This window comes from Rhinatrema bivittatum, chromosome 9 (assembly GCF_901001135.1).
Source record: "Rhinatrema bivittatum chromosome 9, aRhiBiv1.1, whole genome shotgun sequence".
In the NCBI taxonomy this organism is placed as follows: domain Eukaryota; kingdom Metazoa; phylum Chordata; class Amphibia; order Gymnophiona; family Rhinatrematidae; genus Rhinatrema; species Rhinatrema bivittatum.
The window spans coordinates 73473796-73495709 of NC_042623.1; the positions used below are offsets into that span (position 1 = coordinate 73473796).

General features: G+C 47.5%; 1 protein-coding gene across 11 annotated transcripts in view; it reads right to left on the reverse strand.

The window, feature by feature from the left end:
• BRD1 (bromodomain containing 1) overlaps positions 1-21914 on the reverse strand; it is a 569207-nt gene that overhangs the window by 334487 nt on the left and 212806 nt on the right. For all 11 annotated transcript variants that reach the window (XR_003858664.1, XR_003858665.1, XR_003858666.1 and 8 more), the window contains exons 6-7: positions 4836-5148; positions 3441-3698 (exon numbers count right to left, since the gene is read on the reverse strand). Coding sequence is in view for 8 of the 11 variants with exons in the window: in XM_029616229.1 (XP_029472089.1) it covers positions 3441-3698; positions 4836-5148 (571 nt within the window). In the remaining 3 variants the exon portion in view is untranslated. The remainder of the gene's footprint in view (positions 1-3440; positions 3699-4835; positions 5149-21914) is intronic.

Genomic DNA, 21914 nt, shown 5'->3' on the forward strand with positions numbered 1-21914 from the left:
CTGATTCCATGTCTTCTCCCGGGGTGTTTCTCGCTTGTGATAAACAGGAACGCGTCACCATGGTGCAGCAAGTCGCAATTCGTAGGGACATGGCTGCTACCTCAAAGGCTTGTTTCAGAATGGTGTCCATGCGCCGGTCATGCGTATCCTTGAGGGCCGCTCCCCCCTCCACCGGAATGGTGGTATGCTTCACTATTGCGTTAACGATGGCGTCTACCTTGGGGCATGCCAGCAGCTCCTTGGATGCCGGATCCAGGGGGTATATATGCCTGCCAAGGCCCGACCCCCTTTGAATGAGGCCTCCGGTGCCTTCCATTCCAGATCGATTAGCTGCTGTGCTGCTTGTAGGAGGGGAAAATGGTGAGCCGTTTGGCGCAGGCCCTCTAACAAGGGGTTCATTTTGGGGTCCCCTGGGGTGTTCTGGCCCGGAATAGCCAGTTCTGATAGGCATTGGGAGACCAGACCTGGAAGATCCTCCTGCCGAAAGAAGCGTCTCATGGTCCGATATGGTTCTATCTCAGAGGGAAGTTCACCCTCCTCGGGGTGCTCCTCATTTTCCTCGGAGCAATCCGAATCCCCATAATTGGGGCTGTTGGGTGGCGAGTGGCCGCGCCTAGGTCTCGAGGGTCCAGGGGCTGGATCAGTCGGGACGGAAAGATCCATTCGAGGAGCAGACTGCTTCTGGACAAAGGCGTGAATCCCCTTGAATAATTCCACCCAGGAAAGCGAAGCCGGATCTGGCTGTAGGGGCACCAGGTCTCTCGGGTTCCCCGGCTGCTCGCCACGGCCTGCTAAGTCCGGTGTGTTCCCTGAGGAACCGCTGGGCTGGGACCGGTCCTGTCCTGGAACTCCCATGGCCTCCTCACATTGGGCACATAGTGAGTCTGCTTCCTCGCTTTGTGTGGCTCTGAGGTTGCATGCTGAGCAGAGGCTTAGAGCTGTCATGCCTGATGCTGGAGGTGCCGGCTCTGCGGACGCATGGGCTCTCTTATGCTCCATTCGCCTGAAATTCGGTGTCGCCCAATGATGTGCGCCTAACACGTGCGCTTAACAGCACGTATCCTGGTAGCGTGCGCTTAGACAACGCGCGCCTATCGCGTGCGCCAACAACGCGCGCCTATCGCGTGCGCCTAGTAACGCGCGCCTATCGCGTGCGCCTAGTAACGCGCGCCTATCGCGTGCGCCTAGTAACGCGCGCCTATCGCGTGCGCCAAGTAACGGGCGCCTATCGCGTGCGCCAAGTAACGGGCGCCTATTGCGTGCGCTAACAATGGGCGCCTATCCCGTGCGCTTAGTTGGCTAAGGCGAGTAGGCAGGCAAAAAACGGCAACCTCCTTAACGGGCTGCCTCGTAGGCAGGCCCAGGCAGTCCACACTTCCTCGGAGACCAAGTAAAGATGTACGCCTTACCTCGTCTTCGGCGCTTCCCGGCTGCGGGGGGAGAGGGTAAGTACCTTCACCGCCGCGCTTAAGGAAGTGCACCCGCTGCCTCTAGGCCGCACCCGAACTAGTCTCGCTCGGGGGCCAAGCTGCGCCCGAGCCCTTCTCACTCGGGGGCTAGGTCCCTGCCGCAAACCGGCCACCGGACCGAGGCTCCTACCTCCGAGGGACCACGGAAGTCAGCTCGGGAAACTCAACCGGGTGAGTGACCGCCTGGTATCACACCACAGGAGTGTGGGGCTTGTCTTCAGTAGGTTTCTTCTAGGAATTTAGTCGTTAGAATTTGGAAACACGCTCAGCGAGCGTGAGGTAGCTCCAAACTGCTTTGGAGACGGAATTACTGATTTGCTACACTTCCTGTGGGGGTATATGTACCCGTGCTGACGTCAGATCCTTCTCCAACTACTAGCACGAGCACGCTATACCCATTTGTTTTGTGTCCATCTGCTACATGCTAGGAAAATGTCTTTTTTGGCGCCCCATTTGGTTATTCTGTGTCCAGAAGGCAGGGTGTGGAGCATCACAGTATGGTCTTTCATTTGATCCACCATTTCCTTGACCTTATCTCCAAAGAGATTTGCCCCATTACATGGTAGGTCAGCAAGCCTATCTTGGACATCCAAGGGAGTCTGCAGGTGCCAATATCGATTTCAGAGATTCTAGATGCCATCTTGAAAACCAGGGCTGAAAGAGTCATGTGTTTTCCATGTTTCAATCCCTTGTCCTCTAGTGATTCCAGGATGTAAGGTTGCTGTTGAGGGTCCTGCTCTCACAATCCCTTGATATCCTTCAAAAATGTCTTGCATGAAGAGCTGGTAGAAGACTATATGGGCATTTAGCATAGCACCCAATACCCAAGCTTTGAAATAAAACTTCTGTACCAAGCTCCATTCAATGATGTCACTCACATGGGAGGACTGCTATCCTGCTTGTCTCTGAGTAAGTTCTCTCTTGCTAATTAACATTTTGTTCATTCTAGAATGCTAAGATGTTTGGTACTATAATTCCCCCCCCCCCCCCAAAAAAAAAGAATTCCAAATCCATACATATAGTTAGATGGAAATGTTTACAGACAGTCTTGTTGCAAAGGAATATTTAAAATGTATTATTAAAGATCTTTAAACCAGATTATTTATATCTGCTGTTGAATTTTTGCTTCAAATATCTTTTCAGATTATAGATTTAAAATAAAATACAAAACATTAATCTGAGTTTAACATCCACATCTGTCATTATCTGACACTTTTTTAAGTTAAGTCACCAACAGATGACCCTCTTGAGCTTCAATTAGACATCTTAATAGATATAGGAAGATTCTTGCTCAAAGTCTGAAAATCGGATATAAAGCATTTATCTGATGCCTCATTTAATATTAGTAGGCAAGGTCTTTCCTGTATTCTAGAATTGTAAAAAAATGGATTCTCTGAAATACAATTATTTTCTGTGCCTACCATCTGATACAACCTCTTTTACTTGGTGACAAAACAAATGCTCCAGATTCACATCTCCAGCCTAAATGCATTGATTCACTAGCTTTCTTTGTTAGACTTGCATGCTTCATATCTGGCAACTCACATGAACTAATAGCTAAAAACTGCAAAAAGCATCAATATAAATAGAAGATGGGAAAAAACTCATCTAATATTCTTACTTTTGGCAAGTGACCCTTTTCCAATACACTTCCCCTATAAGTGATCGTGTTTCCAGATTCTGGTTAGGTCAGGAAACCAGTTTACTGTACATTTAGATTTCAACACAATGCATTCTTCTGATATACTTCAATGGGTTATGCACTTAATTTTATTTTATAAATTTCTACAAGTCAACAGAAAAATTTAATTTTTGCTGAATATCAACATGAAACTGAACTGTGATAAATGAGACTTGTCAATGCTCAAGATGGTGCCTTTTCTCATATTGATGACAGAACAAAAAATATGCAAACAAGCATGAGAACTAAATTAAGATACTCTTGAATGGTCAAACAAGTAAAGATCTTACCTTCTTCGCTATCTTGTTCTAAAGCTGTATTTTCCTCTTCAAAGCTGCCAATACCTGATTCTATTTGGGGAGGTTGGATGTGTTGTTGACTTAGCCTGTTGCGAATATTATTGATTTCTTTCTTTAAAAGTTTTGCCCGTTTACTTCTTGATCCACTTGATTTCATAGCACATGTAAGGTCAAGTTTTTCTAATAGCTCTTGGAGTTGTTCTTCCAAGGACATGTGCACTCTGTTAACTGGGTTCAGTAACCTATCCACTGAGGGGGGGGGGAAATTAGTGATTAATTTTATAAAAAAGAAAATATAAAGAACTACATATATATGAGAAACTAAAGTTATTATACTAAACTTCTACAAATTCTAAATGACAATCACAAAAGTGATAGCTTTGTGCTTTTACTCAGGAATTAAAAAAAAAAAAAAGAAAACATCCTATAAAAAGACAATTTCCTTGGTGTTGCACTCCTCATATTCACAGATCTTAATGCAATGATGCTGACCCTCATGTACTAATATCTGTTGGTACATTAAGCATTTTCTGTTCTTCCATTTGAAACCATTTCAAGGCAAGCATTTTTTATGTAAACCTAAAACTTTGGATAAAAATATTTTCATATCAACATGTACTCACTTCTTTATCTTCCTGCCTCCTCTCCTCTCTCTCACACTTACCTCCATGTGATAGGTTTGAACCACTGTGAAAGCATCCATAATAATTTACCAGCTCAGAATTCAACACTACTCATATTCCCACTTTTTTCAACATGCAAATATGCAAACTCATACAGTAGGACCATTTCATCCGGATGAATTCCATTATCACTCAAAAGCTGAATAATCAGCTAGAAGGGCACAACTCATCATCATTATCATTTATCTGTCTCATGCTCTTCCAGCAAATGAGTTCAGAGCGTTTTACAATATAAAGAGAGGTATATAATAGACAAAGCATGTATCAGTAATAAAGTTAAATATTGCTGGATAACGTGGGAATTACAATAGGTAAGATACATCAATAAAATATCTAGCATATTTCAAATTTATATTAGAAATATGCTAGATAAAAAGCCAGTTAAACAATAGGAAGTAGCAAAAATTAAAATACTAAAAATAGTTTCCAAAGTTCTTTCACATCATAGTAACCCAGTCTGTGCAACTAATATCAAGATTGCCTAAATATCAAAATTGCCTAAATTCATTGGATTGATATTATAAATGTTAATTTTCCTTGACTGATTTTAATGCCTCTCTTCCATTTCTTATTTAAAAATAAAAAGACTTAAAATCCAGGAAAATATGATGTAAAAAAAAAGTTTGTTTTTATTCTAGTCATTTTCTATTTCAAAATATATGCCTGAATACATGAATATCTAGTATTTTTAAAAGTGTCTTACCATCCTCCCATGAAAATGGCTGAGGAGGCTCAATTGTTGGTCGTTCTGGCAAGTGCATTCCTGTTTCATGATCAAAACCAACTCCCTCAGCATCCCGCCTTGCTTGCCTCAAGATAACACCACCTTGATCTCTTAGCCGTACTGCAGCTCTATAAAATATTGTATCCTTGGCATTGTATTTCATGCAGTTATCTATAATGAGATTGAAATCCTCTTCAAATTCATTGAGATTCCTATAACCTTGATTTTCTAGCCGTGTTTTCATTGTAGAAAAGTCCATGGGATGTTTAATGTGATCTAAATAATCTGGAACCTACAAAAGAAAAGTAAGAATGGAAAATAATGCAGAACACTAAACTATGTATTTGGCCAGGTAGACATGAATGCATTCATTTTTTTTAAATATTCTGTAGGGTGCAATATATTGAAATGTATCAAGAGGAAATTAAATGAAAGAAATTTGGAAACAATGGAAAGGGAATGAAACATGAATGGCAAAACAATGCTTCTTTGCACATCTGTAGGCATCAAGCTTATTTTTATTTATTTTATATATTTCAGTTTACTTATATTAAGACTTCCTATAGCAGCATTTACACTAACAGTGACAGCCCAAGGATATAGTAATATGGTTGCATTGTGTTTCCAGGAAGGCATGCTGTAATCTACATCAATGTTAGGCAAACTACGCGCGTGGGCCAAATCCGAACCATCACCATCTTTCGACCCACCCATCTATATCTTGTACATTTACATTATTTTATTGGACACAATTTTTTCAAAGAGGAGGCTACACAGCTATGGCCATTTTTTATTTTGATCAGTAGACATTTTTGTCACAGCAAAATGTCAGATTTTATAACATTTTCAGAAAGCAGGTCAAATCATTTTATATTGCTCAAGCCTTTGAATCGTGATTACAATTAAGTGTTAGGAGTATATATAAATATTGTTGAGGTTTTAATTTCTGATTTACTGATTACTGCAAAAAAAATATTTTCTTTTGATTTTGAAGTATATGATCCTCTTAGAACACAGTGCTGTATGTACAAAATAAGTGTTTTTAAATAAATACAAATTAAAAGATTTGATTTGGGGGCAAAGCAAGATTGTTTACCGCAAACAGGGTTCTTTATATTAAACAGGGTGAATTAGCCCATGACATGTAGGTGACATCATAAGCGGCACTGAACAGACCTTTCTCTCCTAGCTCACAGAGCTTTTGTTCTACTAAGAATGCACATGCTGCCTCATGAAAATCTCACATGACATATCCTGTAGCCATACTACCCCTTGAGCCTCTCAGATGACTGCAATGCTTAGTGGTAGCTAGGTAATTGACTCTTCAGGAATGTGGGCAAATATTAAGCATGACTAATTCTTTCTACTTCTACAGAGAACCCCATTACGATAAGCAAACTTGCTTCCATCAACAAGCAAGACTGAATTAGCCATCACATGTGGGAAGTCCCCAGCTGAGGGTTGCAGCGGAGTACCTACTGAACCGGTTAGGTCCTACCTAACCGGACCCCTCCCCCATGGACAGCGGACTACTGAGTGAATAGGCTGTGCAAAACTGCTTGCCCAAAGTTAATGTCACTTATTAATAGACTGCCCAGACAGTAATGCGACATGAAGGTGTGAACTAATAACCAAGTTGCAGCTTCGCAAATGTCTTTGATAATCAAGGCTCGCAAAGAGGCACTGTGGTAAGCATGGCTCATACTTGATCCAAAGGCATACCAAAGCACAGCAATATGTGATATGGTTTGCCAATCGATTGGAAATGTGCACTTGGCAACTACTTTCGTACTCTGTTAGGAACATAGACATCCCTGAAGACTTTCTTCAGGTAGTCTACTTTTCAGGGATGTCCATTTCCAAATTAGTGATTCCTGGCAGAAGGTCCACAACTTTGTGCACCCTTGATTGTTTACATAGAGTTTTGCTATTTGGTTATCTGTTTGAATCAGAATTTTTTTTCGCTGAAGGAGATGTGAAAAAAACTCTCAATGTATGTCAGATTGCTCATAATTCCAGGAAACTACTCTGAAAAATATTCTGTTGATGACCAGACTCCTTTCAGGAGGAGCCAGGTATGTACCCAATCTTCTGGTGGATGCATCTGTTATTAGAGTTACTTGAAGAGGTAGAAGCTAAAGAGGAGCTCCCATCTCCAGGACATTTGAGCCTAGCCACCAATGGAGAAAGCACTTTATTTCTGCAGTGACACACCAGGAATGACGAGTTCAAGCAAATGATCCCACTGAGCATAGATGCCCCACTGCAGAATCTACATTTTGAGGCAGGTAATATGAACCACATACACTGCTGCTGCCACCCTGTGTCCCAGGAAAATCAGAATTTTTCATGTCATTCTGCCTTAGAGCCTTGATCCTGCTTCAGTGGGTTCTGGATCAAGGCTCCAAGGCAGAATGCCTGCTCTGACAGGAGGAACATGCTCTTCTGCAGGCAACCTATCCATGTTCTAGTAAACTTGATTCATTGGGTAAGTACAAGGTTCAGCTTGGCAAAGTTGATAATGAACCCTAGTGACTGAAAGAGTTGGATTGTCTTCTGCAGGGAGTCCAATATCCCTGCTTGGGAAGGCCCTGTCACAAACCAATCATCCAGGTAAGGAAAGCAAAATTGCTTACCTTGTAATAGGTGTTATCCCAGGACAGCAGGATGTAGTCTTCACATATGGGTGACATCGGTAATGGAGCCCTATGTACGGAAAAACTTCTTTAAAAGTTTCCCTGAAACTTTTGAATGGCACCGGAGTGCCTACTGAGCATGCCCAGCATGCCATGATATTCCCTGCCACAGGGGTCTCCCTTCAGTCTTGTTTTGTAGCAATAAGCGTTAGCAAAAATAAAATAATAAACCGTATCAGGCCCAACTCCGCGGGGTGGCGGGTGGGTTTCGTGAGGACTACATCCTGCTGTCCTGGGATAACACCTATTACAAGGTAAGCAATTTTGCTTTATCCCAGGACAAGCAGGATGCTAGTCTTCACATATGGGTGATTAGCAAGCTAGAGGCTGAGTCATTTTGCAGTGAAGCAACAGTGAAGTATTGTTGTTGAAATGAATCAGCCGAAATCACAGCAGGTTGGATGTAGAAGGAGTTGGGATTATACTGGAAACAAGTTCTTTAAAGACAGATTGTCCATATGCTGAATCTTGTCTTTCCTGTTTGTCTAAACAGTAGTGAGCTGCAAAAGTGTGAAGAGAACTCCATGTTGCTGCTTTGCAAATGTCCAGAATAGGTACAGAGCGAAGGTGTGCTACTGAAGTTGACATTGCTCTTACTGAGTGTGCTTTTACTCGCCCTTGAAGAGTAAGGCCTGCTTTTTCATAACAAAATTGTATGCAATCTGCTAGCCAGTTTGACAGAGTATGCTTACCCACTGCTTTACCTGGTTTGTTTGGATCATAGGATACAAACAGCTGACTGGATTTTCTTTGGGCTGTAGTGCGGTTTAAATAGAAGGACAACGCACACTTACAGTCCAAGGTGTGTAAGGCTCTTTCTCCCTGGTGACAGTGAGGCCTAGGAAAGAATGTAGGTAAAACTATTGATTGGTTCAAGTGGAATTCCGTGACAACCTTAGGAAGGAATTTTGGATGTGTCCGGAGGACTACCCTGTCATGGAGGAACTTTGTAAAAGGTTCGTATGTGACTAGCGCTTGCAATTCACTGACCTTTCTAGCTGATGTAATGGCTATGAGAAATACCATTTTCCAAGTTAGGTATTTAAGGTCACAAGTATTTATGGGTTCAAAAGGAGAACGCATAAGTCTAGTTAATACGACATTCAGGTCCCATTGTATGCTTGGGGAATGAATTGGAGGTTTAATGTGAGTTAGGCCTCTCATGAATTTACTGACGAGAGGCTGTGTGGAGATAGGAGCATCTTCCAGCTTATTATGGTAAGCTGAGATTGCACTTAAGTGTACCCTTACAGATGATGTCTTAAGACCAGAGTCTGAGAGATGGTAAAGGTAATCTAATAGTGAGGTAGTGGGGCAAGTGAAAGGATCTAAATCTTTCTGAGTGCACCACAGAGTAAACAGTTTCCATTTGTAGGAATAATTCTTTCTAGTGGAAGGTTTACGTGCAGCTTTAAGTACTTGAGATATAGCGGATGGAAGGTTGAGAGGCTGTAAGATCAAGCTTTCAACATCCATGCTGTCAGGGACAGGGATTGAAGGTTGGGATGGCGCAACTGACCCTGTTCCTGAGTTATGAGATTGGGAGCTACTCCCAGGAGAATTGGATCCCTGACAGAGATCTAGCAGTGTGGGGAACCATACTTGTCGAGGCCAATATGGGGCTATGAGTATCATGGTCCCTTTGTCCTGTTGTAGCTTCACTAGTGTTTTGATTATGAGTGGTATCGGTGGATACGCGTATAACAGGCCTGAATTCCAATGGCGAGCAAATGCGTCCCTTGGTAGACTGCTCTGTTGGTGGAGTAGAGAGCAGTAATTGCTCACTTTGTAGTTGAGCTGGGATGCAAAGAGATCTATCGTCGGATGACCCCAGCGTTGGAAGATCTTGGATGCTATTGTTGGATCCAAGGACCATTCGTGTGGTTGGAACTGACGACTGAGGCGATCCGCTACTGTGTTGTGGATGCCTGCTAGGTAGGTGGCCCGTAGAAGAATTGAGTGTGTGAGGGCCCAGTCCCAAATCTGTGCTGCTTCTTGACAAAGAAGGTAAGAACCTGTCCCTCCTTGTTTGTTGATGTACCACATAGCTACTGTGTTGTCCGTTTGGATCAGAACAGACTTGTGTGATAGGCAGTCCTTGAATGCATGCAGCGCATAACGTATAGCTCGAAGCTCCAGGAAATTTATTTGAAAAGAGGCTTCTAGCTGTGTCCACTTGCCCTGTGTCTTTAGATGACCAATATGTGCTCCCCACCCCAAGGTGGATGCATCTGTAGTCAAAGTCACTTGTGGAACTGGTTGCTGGAAAGGTAGGCCTTTGAGCAGGTTGTTCATTGATGTCCACCAGAGGAGTGCAGATTTGAGCTCTGGTGTGATGTGAATAGGAGTGGACATTGGTTGAGTGGCTTGTATCCACTGTGCTTTGAGTGTCCATTGCAGAAGTCGCATGGTCAATCTGGCCATGGGAGTTACATGAACCGTGGAAGCCATGTGCCCTAGAAGAATGAGGCACTGGTGAGCTGTTACCTGGAATTGGTTGCGAAGATTGTGAGTCAACAGGACAAGTGTTTGAGCACGGTCTCTTGGAAGAAAAGCTGTTGCTATTGTAGTGTTTAGTTCTGCACCTATGAACTGTATCAGATGAGTTGGTGACAGATGGGATTTCTGATAGTTGATGAGAAATCCCAAGGAGTGAAGTACTTGGATGGTGAGCTTGAGAGAAGTGAGAGCTCCTTCTTTTGATTGACTTTTGATGAGCCAATCGTCAAGATAAGGGAACACGTGCACTCTTTGCTTGTGGAGGTGTGCCACTGCTGCAGCCATGCACTTTGTGAATACTTGTGGTGCTGATGCAAGGCCAAATGGCAGCACTCTGTATTGAAAATGCTGATCCAGTACCCGAAAGCGCAGGTATTGGCGATGAGGAGGAAAGATGGGAATGTGAGCGTATGCATCTTGAAGATCCAGAGAGCAGAGCCAATCTCCCCTTTGAAGAAGAGGTAGAATGGTGCCTAGGGACACCATTCTGAATTTTTCTTTTTTGAGGAATTTGTTGAGATTTCTGAGGTCTAGAATGGGTCGAAGGCCTCCTGTTTTCTTTGGAATGAGGAAATATCTGGAGTAGAATCCTCTGCCCTTTTGAGGTCCAGGAACTGGTTCTATGGCCCTGGCTCTCAGAAGGGTGGATAATTCTGTTTGAAGAATTATGGAGTGTTGATTTATTGTGCAAGAGTGAAGTGGTGGATTTTCTATTGGGATAGTTAAGAAATCCAGCCTGTAACCGTGAGTTGTGATTGATAACACCCACTGGTCGGTGGTGATGGAGGTCCAATTGTTGTGGAAATACTGTATGCGACCTCCTACTGGTGTTTCTGGGAACGGGTTGAACTGGCTGCTGCTCTCTGGGGCTTTTCAGAAACCAGATGTAGTGGCCGTTTGTGGAGGTGGTTGAGCCCTTGCAGGCCTTTGTCTAGGCTGCTGGCGTTGCGTTGGGCGGCTAGCTCTTGGCCTACCTGCTGGGGGGTAATATCGACGTGGGCGATAATAAGGCCGTCGAGTGTCACGCCTTGGAAATTTCCTGGCCGAAAGCTGAGACTCTTGTGGTTGGGACGACAACTGTTTCAAGGTTTCAGTGTGGTCCTTTAGGGTTGCCACAGCTTCTTTTATTTTCTCACCAAAGAGATTGTCCCCTAAGCAAGGTAGATCTGCCAAATGTTCTTGAACCTCTGGGCGCAGATCAGAGGCTTTGAGCCATGCCCATCTTCTTGCTGCAATGCCTGATGCTGATAGCCTTGCAGCAGTTTCAAAACAATCGTAGGTTGCTCATACCTCGTGTTTACCAGAGTCAAGGCCTTTATGAACTATGTCCTGTAAGGATTCCTGATATTGCTCAGGAAGAGAGAGAGAGAGTTCCTGAACCTGCTTCCAAAGGTTCCTCTGGTACTGGTTCATGTACAGCTGGTAAGATGACATTTTTGAAACCAGCATTGAACCTTGAAAGATTTTTCTTCCTAGATTATCCAAAAGCCTACTCTCTTTCCCAGGTGGTACAGAGGAGTGGGATTTGTGCCGCTTTGCTTTCTTTTGGGCGGATTCAACGACCACTGATTGGTGGGGCAACTGTATTTTCTGGAACCCTGGAATAGGTTGCACTAGGTACGTTGATTCTGCTCTTTTATTAACTGCAGATACTGAACCCGGATGCTCCCAAATCCTATATTGCAGTTCCTGGAACACCTCATGGACCGGGACTGCTAGCATCTCCTTGGGAGGGTCCACAAACTGGAGGACTTCCAAGGTCTTCTGACGTGCATCCACCTCTGTTTGAATGGGAAAGGGAATGGTGTCAGCCATCTCTTTAACAAAGTTGGTAAAAGAGAGGTCCTCAGGAGGCGATTTCCTATGGTCATCTGGCGGAGAAGGCTCTGAAAATATTTCCTCATCTGAAGAAAATTCAGAGCTGGTGTCTACAGGAATCTCATGTGTGTGATGAGGGATTGGCTGCCCAGGACGAGATGGTAAGACTGGGGAACGAGGCCGTGGGGGTCTTGGTACTCCAGAAGGGCCTGGAATCGGTTCCATTGGAATCTTCTTAGTGAGGATGTCCAGTAATGTGTCCAGTTTGGTGAAAACTGGGTGTAACCCGGATATATCCTCCTTGGGCACCGGTGCTGGCATCGGAGGTATCGGTGTGGGCACCGATGGAGGAATCGGTGGTACCGATGGAGGTATCGATGGAGGTACCTGTGGCATCGGTGGGGTACCGGAGTAGGCATCGATGCCGGTTCCCGTGCCCTCGTCGGTGTCTGCGGCATCGATGGTGCTGGCTCTGTCGGTGATGGAACGGGCATCGGTGGAGTTGTTGTTTCACGTAGAGCTTGATGCACCGCTTGACGAATAAAGGTGATAACCAGCTGTGAGAGCTGGTTATCACCAGCTCTCACAGCTGGTGATAACAGAGCAGCTGTGGAGGGAGGCGGTGTTGGCGATGCCAATACTACCTCAGAGCCCTGAGGAGGTATGGAGCCCGTCACCGATATCGGTGGGGATCGCCCTTCACTAGGCCTCGGAGCCTCAGTCCCCGTCCGGGGTTTCTTTGCTGGCGAGGCCGTGACTTCCGATGGATTCTCGGTCATCGTTACCTGGCGTCTCCGATGCCGGTGGCGGTGCTTTTCTTTCTGCTTTTCGCTCCCCGAGGTCGATGCTTTTGAAGACACCGAAGGGGATGGCGTTGAGGCATCTCCCGCCTCCGGACGTTTCTGCTTCAGGATTAGTTGACGTACTGAAGCGGATGGAGAAGATTGCGCTGAGGTCAAGGGCCTTGGAAGCAGTTGGATGTTGAATAACTGCTCCATCTTTTCGGCCCGAAGACGACGACCTTTTGCTGTCATTTCCGCACATGATTTACATGTTTGGATATTGTGGTCTTTGCCTAGGCAAAGAACACATTCGAAGTGAGGGTCGGTAATCGACATAGTCCTCACACAGTTTGGGCACTTTTTGAAGCCCGAGGCCATGGCGCCGGACAGCCATCGACGGCGATAAGCCCAAAAATATCGTTCCCGGCCGGGAATCGAAAACGGAAAAAGTTATAAGAAGGGAAACCCCTGCGGACGGAGTAACTTTTTTCCGAAAATACGAATTTTTTTCGCTAGGTGAAATTCACCTCAGGACTCCAATTATCCCGCGATGCTAATGGCTTTGCGGAAAAAAGAAGATTGAAGGGAGACCCCTGTGGCAGGGAATATCATGGCATGCTGGGCATGCTCAGTAGGCACTCCGGTGCCATTCAAAAGTTTCAGGGAAACTTTTAAAGAAGTTTTTCCGTACATAGGGCTCCATTACCGATGTCACCCATATGTAAGGACTAGCATCCTGCTTGTCCTGGGATAAAGACAAATTCCTCAATGACAAAGATGTGCCATTACTACCACTAGGCATTTCATGAAGACTTTAGGCTCCCAAAAGCCTGAAAGGGAAAACCTTATATTTGTAGTGAGAGGAATCCACTATGAAATGGAGGTATTCCAATGGGAGTTATGTATGGGTATGTGAGCATATGCATCTTTCAAATCCAGGGCACACATCCAATCTCCTGCTTGAATGAAGGGTTGAATGGTGTGAAAAGAACTTTGAACTTCTCTAACAGGCTATTCTTTTTTTGTAAATCCAAGGTGGGTTTCAATCCTCCTGACTTCTTGGGAAAAAGGAAATAGCAGGAGTAGAACTCCTTACTAAGATCCTTGGGAGGTACTGGTTCTATAGCCAGTTGACTGAGAAGAGACTCATCATTGAGATAAAGCTGGGTCAAGTGAAATTAATCTAGATTGAAAGTCAAACAATGGTGCAGCACTGGAAAACAGGAAAAGCAAACGGTAAGATTCCAAAATTCTGAGCACCCAATGGTCTCTGGTGAACTTCACTCTTCCAGGAAAAGGTGGATCCTCTCTTCTACTGGAGGGATTGAGTCCAGTCAAAAAACCTAAGCACAGGATTAGGCTGGGCCTTTTGTGATGTCTCTCACACTGACATCCATGAGCCAGAAGCTGCTGTTGTGAAAGTACAGGTGGTACACTGAAATTGGCAGCAGGGGCATCTCTGGCAGGAGCGTGTTTAAAAGCAAAGTAAGAACGCCAAGAAGATGGCTATTCAGGTCCTATCAAGAGAGACTGGATGGCATCATTCTACTCCTTAATTTGGGTGACTGTTTTCTTGATCTGGTCTCCAAAATAATCATCCAACCCAAACAGAACACATTCATTTGTCATGAACATCCTCATGCGAGCTGCTTACTCTCAAACAAGCCATCCAGTCTGCTCTGAGGGCCACTGCAGAAGATCTCACTGTCGTATTAAATGATTCATACACTGAGTAGGAAAGATAACGTTCGCACACTTCTATGTCCAGAAGAACCCACTGATCAGGAAAACTATCAGATGTTGCCACTTGTCAGTACAATTGTGTAAGCATTGCACCTTGTAGAACTGGTAGGCTACAATGCAAGCATTAAGTATTGAGCACTGGAAGACCTTTTTCCCCAACTTACCCAAACAGTTTTGGGTGCTTTCTCAGTGGGGTGCTGGGAGAAGATTCTAGTTTTCTTAGGCCATTTTAATGCCGACTCTGCTACCATTGACCAATGTACTAGCTGAACTACCCCAAACCCCGTGGGGCATTGTACTCTATTTTAGATAATGTTTCCCTGGCTACTGGGGTAAAGGAGGCTAGATTCTCCCACATTCTCGTTTGTAAATTCTGTAGGATTGCGTAAACCAGGACTGCTACAAGCTCAGCGTTTCCAGAATCCAAAGATGTCTATAGACCTCAGTGCGGGGGTCTTTGTCATTAGAGATGTGAATCAGAACCGGAATCTGTTCGGATTCCGGTTCACATGTGGTTTTGTTTTTTTTAATCGGGCCCAATCGCGGTTTTGTTTATCGGCTGCGCCCGAGCCGATAAACAAAAAACCCCCCAAAAAACATTTTACAGGTACCTGGTGGTCCAGTGGGGGTCCCAGGAGCGATCTCCCGCTCTCGGGCTGTCGGCTGCCAATAATAAAAATAGTGCCGATGGCCTTTGCCCTTACCATGTGACAGGGTATCCGTGCCATTGGCCGGCCCCTGTCACATGGAGGGAGCACTGGATGGCCGGCGTCATCTTTAAAAATGGCTTAGTCTTAGTATTAAATGTGCTACTTGCTAACTTCATAGAATGCCCCCTAGTCCTTCTATTATCCGAAAGTGTTAATAACCGATTCACATCTACTCGTTCAAGACCTCTCATGATCTTAAAGACCTCTATCATATCCCCCCTCAGCCGTCTCTTCTCCAAGCTAAACAGCCCTAACCTCTTCAGCCTTTCCTCATAGGGGAGATGTTCTATCCCCTTTATCATTTTGGTTTCCCTTCCCTGTACCTTCTCCATCGCAACTATATTTTTTTGCGGCGACCAGAATTGTACACAATATTCAAGGTGCGGTCTCACCATGGAACGATACAGAGGCATAATGACATTTTCCGTTTTATAACCATTCCTTTCCTAATAATGCCTAACATTCTGTTTGCTTTTTTGACTGCTGCAGCACACTGAACCAACGATTTTAAAGTATTATCCACTATGATGCCTAGATCTTTTTCCTGGGTGGTAGCTTCTAATATGGAACCTAACATCGTGTAATTACAGCAAGGTTTATTTTTCTCTATATGCAACACCTTGCACTTGTCCACATTAAATTTTATCTGCCATTTGGATGCCCAATCTTCCAGGCTTGCAAGGTCTTCCTGTAATGTATCACAATCCGCTTGTGATTTAACTACTCTGAATAATTTTGTATCGTCCGCAAATTTGATCACCTCACTCGTCGTATTCCTTTCCAGATCATTTATATATATATTGAAAAGCAACGGTCCAAGTACAGATCCATGGGGAACTCCACTTTTTATTCTTTTCCACTGAGAAAATTGACCATTTAATCCTACTCTCTGTTTCCTGTCTTTTAACCAGTTTGTAATCCACGAAAGGATATCGCCTCCTATCCTATGACTTTTTAGTTTTCTTAGAAGCCTCTCATGAGGGACTTTGTCAAACGCCTTCTGAAAATCTAAATACACTACATCTACCGGTTCATCTTTATCCACATGTTTATTAACCCCTTCAAAAAAATGAAGATTTGTTAGGCAAGACTTCCCTTGGATAAATCCATGTTGACTGTGCTCCATTAAACCATGTCTTTATGTTCTACGATTTTGATCTTTAGAATAGTTTCCACTATTTTTCCAAGCACTGAAGTCAGGCTCACTGGTCTATAGTTAAACGGATCACCCCTGGAGCCCTTTTTAAATATTGGGGTTACATTGGCCACCCTCCAGTCTTCAAGTACAACGGATGATTTTAATAGGTTACAAATTTTAACTAATAGATAAGAAAATTGGTTATTACCTGATAATTTTCGTTCCTGTAGTACCACGGATCAGTCCAGACTCCTGGGTTTTGCCTCCGCACCAGCAGGTGGAGACAGAGAGAGTCATATATATATACCTAGGTGCAACCCACAGCCTGTCAGTATTCCTTAATGTCAAAGCAGGATAGCTGCCAAACTACGTACCTGGATCAGTCCAGACTCCTGGGATGTACCAGAGCTGTTACTTACTTGGGTTGGGAACCAAAGAGGCTCGCTCTGAGCACACCTTCTCCAAACTTAGCCACCCCTGGCGCCTGATCATCAAGCCTGTAATGCCTTGCAAAAGTATGCAAGGATGTCCATGTAGCTGCCCTGCAGATCTCTTGCGGTGAGTTCTGCTGGCATTCCGCCCAAGAAGCTGCCTGAGATCGTGTCGAATGTGCTCAAAGGCCTTCAGGCAAAGGCCAACCACGGAGCAAATAAGCTGAATTAATAGCTTCCTTCAACCACCGGGCGATTGTAGTCTTAGAGGCCATGTTATCTCGCTTTGGACCACTCCAGAGCACAAAGAGGTGATCCGAGATCCGAAATCTATTAGTAACCTCCAGATAACGTAGTAGAGCCCTGCGAACATCCAATTTCTGCAAATCCCACGAAAGAGGGTCCCCGACCTATCCAGACCGGAGAACGATGGAAGCTCCACAGATTGATTCAAATGGAAAGAAGTAACTACCTTAGGCAGAAAAGAAAGAAACGTGCGCAAGGAGACACCGGAATCTGAGATCCTCAAGAAAGGTTCTCTAAAGGACAACACCTGAAGCTCGGAAACCCTACGAGCTGAAGAGTTCTCCACCAGAAAGACCACCTTCAACGTTAGGTCCTTCAATGTCACCCTTTTTAAGGGCGTAAAGGGAAGCACACACAGAGCTTTGAGTACTAAATTTAAATTTCAAGACAGACATGGGGAAATCACCGGAGGACGCAAATGCCTCGCTCCCTTAAGGAATCGAGAAACATCCGGATGTGCAGCTAATGCTACGCCCTCCACAGTACTGTGTAGGGAGCCAAGAGCTGCCACTTGTACTCGCAAGGAACTACAGGGCAATCCCTTTGCTAATCCCGCCTGAAGGAAACCCAGGATATCTGACACAGATACCCGAGTGGGCACAATCTCCCGAGTCATGCACCATGATTCGAAAACTTTCTAGACTCGAACATAAGATAAGGAAGTGGAAGTCTTACGCGATCTCAAGAGAGTAGTGACCACAGCATCTAAATAGCCTTTGCCCCTCAGGCGCTGCCTCTCAAAAGCCATCGACCTGGTCGAAACAGATGGGACCCTGATGAAGCAGGTTTGGAAGCGAGGGAAACCGTAGAGGACCATCCACTACGAGATGGAGCAAATCTGCGAACCACGGCCAATTTCTCAAAGCAGAATTCTGTGGAGACAGACACCACTTGTGGGGACCTAAGCATACAGACTGTTACGCTTGGGCTCCGGTCAGGAGTCGTGAACACCACCCAGCAGGGTGGCTCCAGGTGGAGAGAGACAGGAATGGCTAGAAACAGTGTCTGGTTCCAGGCTGGGTCAGGGCAGGCAGCAAGTAGCAGTGTCTGGGTCCAGGCTGGGTCAGGGCAGGCAGCAAGTAGCAGTGTCTCGGTTCAGGCTGGGTCAGGGCAGGCAGCAAGTAGCAGTGTCTGGGTCCAGGCTGGGTCAGGGCAGGCGGCAAGTAGCAGAGTCTGGGTCTAGGCTGGGTCAGGGCAGGCGGCAAGTAGCAGAGTCTGGGTCTAGGCTGGGTCAGGGCAGGCGGCAAGTAGCAGTGTCTGGGTTCAGGCTGGGTCAGGGCAAGGCAGGTCAGAAGGCCCGTAGGCCACACACACACAGAAGGCCCGTAGGCCACACACAGTAAGCAAGGCAAGGCAGAGAAGGCCCATAGGCCACACACACACAGAAGGCCCGTAGGCCACACACCGTAAGCAGGGCAAGGCAGGTCAGAAGGCCCGTAGGCCACACACAGAAGGCCCGAAGGCCACACACCGAAAGCAGAGCAGGTAGGTCAGAAGGCCCGTAGGCCACACATACACACGGAAGGCCCGTAGGCCACACACCGTAGTCAGGGTAAGGCAGGTCAGAAGGCCCGTAGGCCACACACACACAAACACAGAAGGCCCGTAGGCCACACACCGTAAGCAGAGCAGGCAGGTCAGAAGGCCCGTAGGCCACACACACACAGAAGGCCCTTAGGCCACACACCATAAGCAGAGCAGGCAGGTCAGAAGGCCTGTAGGCCACACATACACAGAAGGCCCGTAGGCCACACACCATAAGCAGAGCAGGCAGGTCAGAAGGCCCGTAGGCCAGGTAAGAAAAGCGAGGAAGAAGGCCCGAAGGCCGCGCAAGGCAAGGCAAGGAAAGGCCCGAAGGCCGCGCAAGGCTAGAGCAGGGAGCCCAGGTGAGCTCGATGCCGAAGCACCGAGGGAACTGTCAGGCAGGGTTATAAGGGCCAACCCAGAACATAGAGTGGACAGGGGAGATGGCCTGGGCCTGTCAGGAGAGCCAGCACTAGAGGGACCCCTGGTGGTGAGGCGGTTGCACTGCAGCCAAAACTGTAACAATACCCCCTCCGCAAGGCCTCCCCCTCCTCCTGGGTCCCATCTTAGCAGGGAGTACTCAAAAATGAAATCAGACCCCTCCGAAGGCAGCAACAGCTGGAGCAATTCAACAGGCTCAGATGGCTGAGTCAGAAAGTCTGTTAGTGGTACCGGTTTGAGCCCCTCCGGGGGTGGCAGCAGGACCGGTTTAGCAGGCTCATCTCGGGGTAGTGCAGCAGGCTCGGGCCCCTCTCGGGATGAAACAGCAGGCTGGAACACCTCTCTGGGCGTTGTAGCAGGTTCGGACCCCTCTCGGGGCGATGAAGCAGGTTCGGACCCCTCTCGGGGCGATGAAGCAGGCTCGGACCCCTCTCAGGGCGATGAAGCAGGCTCGGACCCCTCTCAGGGCGATGAAGCAGGCTCAGACCCCTCTCGGGGCGATGAAGCAGGCTCAGACCCCTCTCGGGGCGATGAAGCAGGCTCAGACCCCTCTCGGGGCGATGAAGCAGGCTCAGACCCCTCTCGGGGCGATGAAGCAGGCTCGAACACCTCTCCGGGCGTTGTAGCAGGTTCGGACCCCTCGCGGGGCGATGAAGCAGGCTCGAACACCTCTCCAGGCGTTGTAGCAGGTTCGGACCCCTCTCGGGGCGAGGAAGCAGGCTCGAACACCTCTCCGGGCGTTGTAGCAGGTTCGGACCCCTCTCGGGGCGAGGAAGCAGGCTCGAACACCTCTCCGGGCGTTGTAGCAGGTTCGGACCCCTCTCGGGGCGAGGAAGCAGGCTCGAACACCTCTCCGGGCGTTGTAGCAGGTTCGGACCCCTCTCGGGGCGAGGAAGCAGGCTCGAACACCTCTCCGGGCGTTGTAGCAGGTTCGGACCCCTCTCGGGACGATGAAGCAGGTTCGGACCCCTCTCGGGGCGAGGAAGCTGGCTCGAACACCTCTCCGGGCGTTGTAGCAGGTTCGGACCCCTCTCGGGGCGATGAAGCAGGCTTGGCCCCCTCTCGGGGCGATGCAGCAGGCTTGGCCCCCTCTCGGGGCGATGCAGCAGGCTTGGCCCCCTCTCGGGGCGATGCAGCAGGCTTGGCCCCCTCTCGGGGCGATGCAGCAGGCTTGGCCCCCTCTTGGGGCGATGCAGCAGGCTTGGCCCCCTCTTGGGGCGATGCAGCAGGCTTGGATCCCTCTTGGGGCGATGCAGCAGGCTTGGATCCCTCTTGGGGTGATGCAGCAGGCTCGGCCCCTTCTCGGGGCGATGAAGCAGGCTCGAACACCTCTCGGGGCGTTGTAGCAGGTTCGGACCCCTCTCCGGGCGATGAAGCAGGCTCGAACACCTCTCCGGGCGTTGTAGCAGGTTCGGACCCCTCTCCGGGCGTTGTAGCAGGTTCGGACCCCTCTCCGGGCGACGCAGCAGGCTCGGACCCCTCTTGGGGCGACGCAGCAGGCTCGGACCCCTCTTGGGGCGATGCAGCAGGCTCGGACCCCTCTTGGGGCGATGCAGCAGGCTCGGCCCCCTCTTGGGGTGATGCAGCAGGCTTGGATCTTCCTCGGGGCGATGCAGCAGGCTTGGCCCCCTCTTGGGGTGATGCAGCAGGCTTGGCCCCCTCTTGGGGTGATGAAACAGGCTCAGATGGCAGAGCAGCAAGGTTAGAAGTAGTGCACATAGAAGACACAGATTGCACTGCTGTGGGCTTGATACCTCGAGCCAAACTCTGAGGCTCCTTATTTTGTTTCTGGAGGAGCAGTTTAGAGAAGGCACAGGCAGTTCTAGGACATCTAGGGAATGTGCTCGTTAGTGTCTCAACAGCAGCTGTGGGAAGCAGAGCCCTGCTAGAGTTAATCAACTCTCTCCGTTTGAGAGAAACCTGTTCCCGAGGCTCTAGCACTGGTGTCACAGAAGCCTTCTTGGCCAGGTAAGTCCTGGGTTTTTCTATCCACAAACTGCCAGCTAAAATGTCTGTTTTAGTGGAGCCAGAAGCAGAATACCGGTTAGGAGAGCTGATTGTTTTTTCTAATGGAACAGCTGATCCTAAAGCAGAACAACGGGGGCAGGGTTTGCCTGGTGGTAACAGACACGGAAGACAGGAGCATTTCCACCACCCTGGTTTAGGATTTAAACAATTTAAACATTCCTGATAGACTGAGACCTTCCTCTTATGACAACTACTGCATACCCAGTGTTCTTGGTCTGAGAGTTGACAGGCAAGACAGTTCTTGTAACTGGGATAATTCAAAGTCTGGCAACAAGCACAGACATAAAAACTTGGAGGCTGAGGCATAATGTGAGTAGAAGGAAAAAGAAAAAATTGGCTCACCGGTAGTACCAAGACCTATCTCTTCACCTGGAAATTTGGTGGCTTCGGCATACTGTTATGCTTGGGCTCCGGTCAGGAGTCGTGAACACCACCCAGCAGGGTGGCTCCAGGTGGAGAGAGACAGGAATGGCTAGAAACAGTGTCTGGTTCCAGGCTGGGTCAGGGCAGGCAGCAAGTAGCAGTGTCTGGTTCCAGGCTGGGTCAGGGCAGGCAGCAAGTAGCAGTGTCTGGTCCAGGCTGGGTCAGGGCAGGCGGCAAGTAGCAGTGTCTGGGTTCAGGCTGGGTCAGGGCAAGGCAGGTCAGAAGGCCCGTAGGCCACACACACACAGAAGGCCCGTAGGCCACACACCGTAAGCAGGGCAAGGCAGGTCAGAAGGCCCGTAGGCCACACACACACAGAAGGCCCGTAGGCCACACACCGTAAGCAGGGCAAGGCAGGTCAGAAGGCCCGTAGGCCACACACACACACACAGAAGGCCCCAAGGCCACACACCGAAAGCAGAGCAGGTAGGTCAGAAGGCCCGTAGGCCACACATACACACGGAAGGCCCGTAGGCCACACACCGTAGTCAGGGCAAGGCAGGTCAGAAGGCCCGTAGG